Source organism: Myotis brandtii, unplaced genomic scaffold (genome assembly GCF_000412655.1).
Source record: "Myotis brandtii unplaced genomic scaffold, ASM41265v1 scaffold39, whole genome shotgun sequence".
Taxonomy (NCBI): domain Eukaryota; kingdom Metazoa; phylum Chordata; class Mammalia; order Chiroptera; family Vespertilionidae; genus Myotis; species Myotis brandtii.
Genome location: NW_005364953.1, coordinates 8,803,651 through 8,813,566, shown reverse-complemented (window position 1 = coordinate 8,813,566; position 9,916 = coordinate 8,803,651). Strand labels below are relative to the sequence as shown.

General features: G+C 37.1%; 1 protein-coding gene across 1 annotated transcript; it reads right to left on the bottom strand.

The window, feature by feature from the left end:
- Positions 1–271: 271 nt before the first annotated feature.
- Positions 272–1,204, bottom strand: LOC102243372 (olfactory receptor 24). The gene has a single exon (XM_005872764.1). It carries the CDS (start codon positions 1,202–1,204, stop codon positions 272–274), a length of 933 nt encoding a protein of 310 aa, XP_005872826.1.
- Between the last annotated feature and the right edge of the window lie 8,712 nt (positions 1,205–9,916).

Genomic DNA, 9,916 nt, shown 5'->3' with positions numbered 1-9,916 from the left:
AGGAAAACTATTAAGTACTGACTATATAACCATTACCTTATTTAGAGAAAACTCTGCATGTAAGTGGTGAAGAACTGTGGAATAAAAGAACATTTTTGTTTGTTTATGTGTTTGTGGAGAGACAAGTCTAATCTGTAGTCTTAGACCTGGATTGGGAGCAAGAAATGGATGGGTAAAAACGTCCAGGGTAAAAACTTTCCCAGTAGCCTGAGGCTTTGGATCTTCTATGTGCTCAGTGAAGTCTAAAAAGTTGATACAGGTGTCTTTAATGTCAAAAATATTTTTTTCTGCTGAATAGTTTCCTCAGTGCTCCTTTCATGTCCTTGTTTCTTAAACTATAGATGAAGGGGTTCATCATGGGAGTTACAATTGTATACATGATGGCAGCCACCTTATCCCTTTCTGGTGAGTAGTGAGAAGAGGGGAGAAAGTAGACCGCAATGATGGACCCATAGAAGAGGGACACAGCTGAGAGATGGGAGCTACAAGTAGAGAATGTTTTCCACTTCCCCTTGGCTGAAGGAACCCGAAGAACAGTACAACCAATAAGGGCATAGGAGACAATAATAAAGACGAAGGGTATAAAGATTACTGCTCCACCAGTGACTAAGATTGTCAAGTCGTTAATTTGGGTGTCTGAGCAAGCAAGCTTTAAAATGGGTTCCAGGTCACAGAAGAAGTGTGGGATTTCTCTCTTATCACAGAAAGTCAAGAGGTTCAGCAAACTGAGATGCAGTGTTGAGACAAGAATGGAGATGACCCACGGGGTCACTACCAACAGGGTACAATGCTTGGGACTCAGTAATGCAGCATAATGTAGTGGATGACAGATAGCAATGTACCGGCCATATGCCATGGCTGCCAAGAGGAAATTGTCCAGGTCCACCAGCAACATAAAAAAGTACATTTGTGAAAGGCATCCTGAAAAGGAGATGGTTGAGCTCTGGCTTTGGATGTCTACCAACATTTTGGGGATTGTCGTGTTTGTGAAGCAGATATCAGTGAAGGATAAATTGGCAAGGAAGAAATACATGGGGCTTTGGAGGTGAGCATCATTGATAATGGCCAGGATGATAAGTAAGTTTCCTACCATGGTGACCAGATACATGCACAGTAACAGCATAAAGATGAGTTGCTGCTGTTCAGAACCTGCTGAGAGTCCCAGGAGGAAGAATTCAAAGACAGTTCGGTTTCCTTGATGCATGGTTCTATTGTATCTAAAGATGAAAAAGTTCAACTTTACTGTGAAATGGTAACATAACACTAAAGCCATTCAGAGTACACTGTACTAGATTATAGAACTGAATAAGATCTTGGAACCACATAGTCCTGGGTTATATTCTCTGCCTACTAAAATACAAGTTCTACAAGGGTATACATTATACATTTTACTTATTATGTTCAATGCTGTACACCATTGCTAAAGACAGCGCCCAGCACATAGTAGGTGCTTAATAAACATTGGTTGGATTTATATAAGAATGACTGAATAAATGAATATTATGGATTTACCACTCACTATCTTCATGACCTTATTATTTGTGCTTTTCTGAGTCTATTTCATCAATTTTAAAATGTGGAGAATGCACACATTTTGGTGAGGATTGCACAGACACATGTAAAATTCCCACACCTGTATTTTAGCTATTGTTGCACAAATAGTAGCTGTTATCATCACTAATTTGGAAAAATCTCAGACTCTGACAGCAAAAAGAAACATTCAAAGAATATATAATCTAGCCTTTTCTTTGGGCAGTTGAGCATTCAATGTGCATGTGATTGTTAAGCTGATCATGTTTCAGTGTTCCAGAGACAAAGATGTCAGTTTTCTTCCAATACCTGATCCAAAATTTAATCTTTAAAGTAATAGGTATTCCTCACAACTTCTTAAACTTCTGTTTTCACATTTCCACAAGGAGAAATTAGTTATGGGCATTAAATGCTGCTGAAAAGTCACATAGAAATGTTCACTGAATTAAACAATACAGAGGTAACGTTTAATGTCTTTAACAAGCCCATTTAAAGTGGAGTTGATTGGGCATAAGCCAAAATGAAGAAAGTTTAGGGGTAACACTTTAAGAACTAGTGTTTATTATTTGAAATTTGGAGGTTTTATAGTTATATCAGGTGACAACTGTCAGGGAGAAACCCTCACTGAAATAAAATGTCATCCTAAGTCCAAAACAAAACAAAGTAAAAGAGCTAGAGTTTTTTGAGGGCTTACTATGTTGCAGACCCTCTGCTAAATGCTTTAAGTGGATTTTCTTATTAAGTAGTCACTGCAATCCTTTGGGTTAAGTAGGACTACTAATAAGATGTTTCATTTACAGAGAAAGAAATCAATATTAAGGAGATTAAATAACCTGATAAAAATGATGCATAGTAGTGTAGTAGAGTCAAAATTCTGAACTCAGTCTGATTTCGGAGCTCTGTTGTTTAACCTCTGTGCTATATTGCCACTATACTGCTTATGCATTCATATTTGTGAAGAGCATCATCTATGTTCTAGGCATATAAGAGCTTGCTCAAAGTCACAAAGTTAGTAAGTGATGGAGCTGTATTTTGAATCTTTATGCCAAAGTATTTTTGTCACATATATGTAAGTCCAAATGAGAGCAAATGGGCTTATAAAATGTGAAGCGTTGTCTTTGCTTATTCCAAGTTGTTCCTTATCTATGTTGCTGAGGGATCCATTTTACATACTTGCTACTTACTCAAAGATCTGCCACATCTTCATATCACCTTCGCAGTCTAACACAACTGGACTGACATTGTATAAATTCATGAACTTCTGCTTGTTTGCAGTTTAACTTTGTACTCTGAAAAAAAAAAGAAGTTGGCAGTACTAATGAATAGTTGCAGCAAAATTGCAGGAGAAATGTTGCAGTTATTTAACAACACATTTTTTTTCTCTCAAATACTACAACAGTAGTGATTTGCATACTAACAAATAAATACACTAATCATAAATCAAGCACTATCAAGACCGGTAGGACCTCTGCTAGACAACATTTAACCATTTCATATGTACAGAATTTACTGAAAATAATAAACTGACTTATTATGTACATGCAATCTATAGACTTTTCACTAACTCAGAATGTATTAGTAAAGTGTGACAGTCCAGGGGCCATATTGCCTATTTCCATTTAATTGCTTGTTCTCATATACTCTCCCCAAGCTGGCACTATCTTTTAAAATGAAGAAAATTTTCTTCAGTGTTTAAACCTTTATATTCAAGTTACTAATTTGGCACAATGCTCTTGAAGTGAATGTGGGGAGCAAACATTTGTTTATTTGACTTGAAGGCCCCCTTCTATGGAACTTACCCAGATGTTTTGTGGATATTTCCAAAGTTATTCTGGAAAGAAAGAGTTCCACTGCCTTAACTTAAAAAAAAATCATTGATGTTTCCAGCCACAGATGTGAACCTTTCCTCCTCCTAAATTATAAAAAGACAGAGAAGAGCGTAAGAATAGAACTGAAAACCTCAACTGGTGGTATTGTCTCTGATGCTGGATTTAGAAAAGGATCACCCTAGGGCTCAGGACACAATCCTCTAGGCTCTTTATTAGAAACCACTCGCAATTCCATCCTCTATGGACGGAGTTCTCCCAACTGGGATATATTGCTATTTACCAATTTCTTGGGATTGTGTATATGTGTACAAACCTATGTACCAGTACCTATTGAAATTTACTTCAGGTAGAAAACTAAAATTAAAATATCAACTTTTGGAGAAAAACATCATTGCTAATAGTTGCCTTTTGCATCACCACATAATATAATAAACTAACTCAGGTGATATTTGAAGAGTCTTAATAATGAAAGCAACACTACAGAATGCTTGTCAGGCACTGCCCTAAGTCCCTCGTACATGTTAACTTAATTAATTTATTTTCATAACAAAATTATGAGGTAAGTAAAAATATGATCCCCTTTTCATAGATGAGGAAACTAAAACTGAAAAAAGGTAAGGGATTTGTCCAAGGTCATACAACTAGCTGATGTTAGAACTAAGGTTCATACCAGAAACTCTTGTTCTTGATCCCATTGTCTTAACCACTACATTACACTATCCTTTAGTAACCATAGGGGTGCTCTAGAATAAAAACAAAAACAAAAACATTCTGATAACTTGATTATAAATGGCCTCCTCAAACTTCTCTCCAATCATTCTCTCACCCCAGAAATTTCAGCAGAGGTCCTCACCATCTATACAGATCTACCTCCAAACCTAGAGACTGTGGAAATTTTGACTACCCTCTTCTTTCTTAATGTTACTATGGAGGAATATCCTTCCTTTCATTAAAGGCCAATTTCTTCACCTATATCCTGGATCCCTTCCCTTTCTATCTTCCCAGGATACTTATGCCATCATTTAACTTCTTTCCTGTATCTTTAATCAACCCTTCCCTGGATTATTCTTTTGTGTTGTTTTTTTTTAAACATGGTATAGTCTTTCCTATGTTCAAACAAACAGACAAACAAACCCCTCTGGATCCTTTAGCCCCATCAGTTACTGAACAATCTCACTCATACCATTAAAAACAAATTTCTTGACTTGTCTACATTTCTGACTCTATTTCTTCACCTCAACCCACTGCAATCTGTCTTCTGCCCCCACACAACTCCACTGAAATAGCTCTTGATAAGGTCACAATGACACTCATGTTGCTAAATCCACCCTTTTTGACAATTCAACAATATTCACCTCAGATGATCACCTTCTTTCTTGATGTTCTCTATTTCCTTAGGTTTTTAGAATCCTCACTCCCCTGGTTTTTCATCTATCTTTCTGACCATTTCTTCAGCTCCTCTCATGGCTCTTCCATATAACCTTTAAATGTTTATTGTGATGTCACAGGGCTTTTCTTTTCCCTCTCTACTGTTTGACTTAAATAAAATTATGCACTTCAGTCGCTTCAATTACCATATTAAAGCTGATGAATCTGTTTCCTATCTTTAATTTAGCTGCTGCTTCTGCACTCCAGCAGCTATTTGTTATATCCACTTGCATATCTTACAAGCACCTCGAATTCAGTATTTCCAAAACCAAACTCATTATTTACCCACCCCAGTGCCTGAAACCAATCTTGGCCCTTCTCTATTATTCCTTACCTCAAGCAAATAAAACATTATCAAGTTTTGTCATTCTTGATATCTTCCATCTTTTTTTCATAGATCCCATTATTAAAGTCCTGTAGATTCCCCTTTCAAATATCTTTCAAATGTATTTACTGCTTTCCATCACTGTATTCCAAGCTACTGTCATGTTTCTGTACCTACGTTTATTCACTCCAAACATCTCTAGGCTAATACTTTTCAGTGACTTCTTATTCTCTTACTTTAAGATCTAGATTTATTAATGTAGCCTACGATGCTTGGCCTTCTGAATCCTCTGTTTTGCTACTCTCCCCTTCTTTCAGTTCCTTGTAAGCCCAAGTTTTGTAGTTTCTTCCTGCTTGATTGTTTTTATATGCTTATATTTTCTGTCTGGAAGGCTAACTGATATTCCTACTTTGGGTCTAAATTGAAATGCTCCTTCTTCAGGCCACCCTTCTCTGACCTCTCTAGACTATGTCAGACCCTTGCAGTGACATCTCATAACCACTTGTACTTCTCCTGTGATGAGCATTTATTGTAACTGCTTATCTTTCCTGTTGTCCTGTAAATTCTATGTCAGGAACTAGGTCTATCTTCTGCTGTATTCCCAATGCTTAGCAAAATACCTGACAAATATTTGGTACTTAATAAATTGTGAATAATTTAATTAATATAAGAATATCAATTATATAGATAGCAATTAATTTTGAGTGGCAGTAGGGACATGGAAGACTTTAAAGGGAAATGACTTTTTATTTATTTTTTTTAAAATATATTTTATTGATTCTTTACAGAGAGGAAGGGAGAGAGACAGAGAGTTAGAAACATCGATGAGAGAGAAACATCGATCAGCTGCCTCCTGCACACCTCCTACTGGGGATGTGCCCGCAACCCAGGTACATGCCCTTGACCGGAATCGAACCTGGGACCCTTCAGTCCGCAGGCCGACGCTCTATCCACTGAGCCAAACCGGTTTTGGCGGAAATGACTTTTTAAATAAGCCTTGAGGAATGAAAAGGGGGTATAAGCATTTTAGCAATTTGAAACACCATTTGTAAAGATATAGAAGGGAAAATATGAGCCCTTGAAATACAAGATGTGTGTAGTAACTTAGAGTCGTCCAGTGTGCCAATAGCACAGGAGAGACTGGTAGATGAGACTAGAAGGTGTAGGTTGGGTATGATTGTGAATGTCTTTGTGTATACCCATCTGATTAATATTTGACAGCATCTAAGAAAAACAGCAAGTATATTTATTTTGTTGGAAATTCAGAGTTCAGAGCAAACTAACAGGTACTAGGAAATGACTAACAACAGAAATACAAAGCAAAATGGCTATATATAACTACTCCTTTCCTTTGTGGTTTCATTTCTCTATTTGGAAATTCTGTAGATACCTGATTTCCTATTTCTAGTGACCATAGAACATGTGTGGGGTCTGCCTGAATTTCCAAGGCATTAGAAAAATGGCCAAGTATAAAGATAGAGGAATGAGGAGTTGTGTCACCCTCTTGCAGACCTTTCAGCACAATTCCCCAGTTCAGTAAAAAAGTGACATCTCTCCATGCCCCTTGTGTATTCCTTTTTCAGTTTGATAAATACATCACAACTTTCATTGGATTTTCCATTTTTTCAGGAGTCTTGGATTTTCCTAGAGGAGATTTAGAAGTCTTTAGGCAATTGGTATTCAATATTGTAATGTCTGATGTTTTTAAGAGTCATATTTAGAAACAGAGTACACCAGCACTGACCTTTTCTTTGAGTGGCTGCCTATGCAAACGTCATAGCAAATGCATTTAGGAATTGCTCATTCGCGGGGGCTGTTCAGAGGCAGGAGAAGGAAAGTGTCATGGGAAATGACAACAGCAGCAAAGCGGTACAGAAAAGAGCAGGGGCGTTCAAACATGATGAATGGGATCATTTTTTGCTTGAAAAGACTGCTAGTTTACAGGAAGTACGAAGGATAGAAACACATTTAAAAAAAGATTGATGCTTCTTGATTTGGAGGATAGATCCATGGACCCTTAAATTATTAGTTGAATATTTGTTTATTTTGACACAGAGGACTGTAAACACAGCCATGATTTTAAATTAAATTAAATTATCTCTACACTCCCTTATCACTCTGACATTTGACAATTCTATGATTTCTAATTGAGTATTTTTATGCATCTTGTGGTGGAAAAATGATCATATATGACTAGAATATGGTAGTAGAAATAGTACAATTTCTTTTCAACTAACAGTGTGGGTTTTGTGTATGTATTTTGATGTATAATTCATGGTTTCCCAATTTCCATCTTAGAGAGAGTTTGTGACAATAAAATTACATTCTGCCTAATTGGTTCTCCTATACTATGTGTGTGGGTAGTGGGCCTAGTATAGAAGAGTGTGTTAGCTAAAAGAGATCATCTGGAGGTGGTAGTACAGGTAGGCTCCTGTTTGATATGGGGAAACTGGGAAAGGGGAGATGAAGATTAAGCATATTTTTAAATTATGTAATTAATAAAAGTTTCAGGAAAACACTAGGAACAGTTATCAGCTTGTCAACTAAATCAGAGACACTCTCTAGTTATACCCTCATTGACATCTTCTTCAAGGTGGACCACCATACTATCCTTTTCTCTATTGTTTCACTAATCGGAGAAGGAGGCAGTATTAAAGTTCTTCTTCAGGATTAGGAAAATGAAATAATGTGAAAGAAGCAGCCAGTAGGTCTCCTCTCTCCTCTAATTCTCATTCAAATGGCAGCAGGGGTCCAAGGATGCAATGACTCCCCTTCTTACCTTCTTCTTTTCCTCCCACACAAACATCTTTAACAGCAAAAATTAATAAGCAGAAAAAAGGAAACAGTGAAAGGAGTGGGAGAGGAAGGGCTAGTTTGCTATAGTGTCCCTGTTCCATCCAACTATTACCTTTTTGTTGGCAGCTACAAAAGGGATAGACTGAGTCATAGAGGGTCTATTGAAGGGAGGTGTGGCTCAGTGGTTGAGTATCGACACATGCACCAAGACGTTGCTGGTTCGATTCCCAATCAGGGCATATGCCCGGGTGGCAGGCTCAGTCCCCAGAAGGGGGCATGAAAGAGGCAGCCAATTGAGGTTTTTGACTCATCAATGATTCTCTCTCTCCCTCTCCCTTCCTCTCTCTCTAAAATAAATTAAATATCTATAATTTAAAGGGGGATACACTGGAACATAGAGGGTCTAATGAAGGGAGGCCAGGAGAGAGATATTTGGGCATCAAAATTAAACCACATAGCTTCTATTGTTGCAGAGAATCATTCCACCTGGTGTCGCATTTTACTATTCAGCATGTTATGTTTGGTGCTTAAGTGATATTTTGCCAACCCGTAGTTCTTATGCGTCCCCATAACATCAAATTATTGTGTTAGTGATAAGAAATGCAGGAAAGTGAAATTTAGAACGCAAAGCACAGGTAATCAAATTGGGACTCAGAAGCAGCTATATGAAACACACAAATTAGTTAGGGAAAGCACATACTTACTTGCACAATGACAACTCTGCATCTCAAAGTAGTGTTTTCAAAACAGCAACTAAACAAAGGTAAACTATAGAATACAAAGTAAAGTATTTGATTAGTCAGAGTTAGTTGGATTTTTACCATAAAAGGTTTCTTGTGTAAAGCATAAGTTCTGGAAAAGTGACAGTACCCACACCCATAATTTCTTCATAATCAGTTGATCATTGAGACTTTTTTTTTCTAGTTGATGCTTTTATCTCCCCAGAAATCTTGCTAATTTCAACTGTTGGAATTATTGGTCTATGTTCAGTAATATTTATTGTTATGTTGGTCCTTGAAGACAGCTGGCAAGAGAACAAGGTGCTTTCAAGCTCTTAATTGGCCTAGGAAAGGATAAAATTTGCCACTTGAAGTAGGAACAATTGTACGGTATATTTCTTCCCTAAGAAGATACAAAGTTGGTGGAGAATGGGGATCTTTCTGATTTTCAGTTGTTTAGACAGTGTCTAGAAATATAGAATTGAAATCTGAAATATACAGTAAGAGTCACAGTGACCCAGATTTTTAGCAATCCTTAAATCTCTGTTGAATTCTCTCAGAACTAACCTAAGGCATAGGTCTCTTGGAACAACAGCCAAGTACTCAGAGGAAAAAGTCTATTGCTGGGGGACAAGATTTCCGTGTCCCAAAACTGGCTTAAATTCTTGTTTTCAGTGTAACTTTCCACATATTACTTCCGTAATATGAATGTTGGATTTATTATCTGTTAAACACGAAGGAATTCCTTTCCTGGCTATGTCATTTGATCCCAGCAGTTGACTTTAGAACACATCAATCTTTATATTTACCACATGGTGGTTTAGAAAGGTAGTAGGGAAGAACAAAGTTGGAAGGATCACAATACCAGATACCAAGCTGTATTACAAAGCCACTGTTCTCAAAACTGCCTGGTACTGGCACAAGAACAGACATATAGATCAATGGAATAGAATAGAGAACCCAGAAATCGACCCAAGTCATTATGCTCAATTAATATTTGACAAAGGAGGCAAGAGCATACAATGGAATCAAGACAGTCTCTTCAATAAATGGTGTTGGGGAAAATTGGTCAGATATATGCAAAAAATGAAACTAGATCACCAACTTACACTATACACAAAAATAAACTCAAAATGGATAAAGGACTTAAACATAAGATGGGAAACCTTAAAAATACTAGAAGAATCCATAGGCAGCAAAATATCAGACATATGTTGTAGCAATATCTTTACCGGTACAGCTCCTAGGGCAATGGAAACTAAGGAGAAAATAAACAAATGGGACTACAT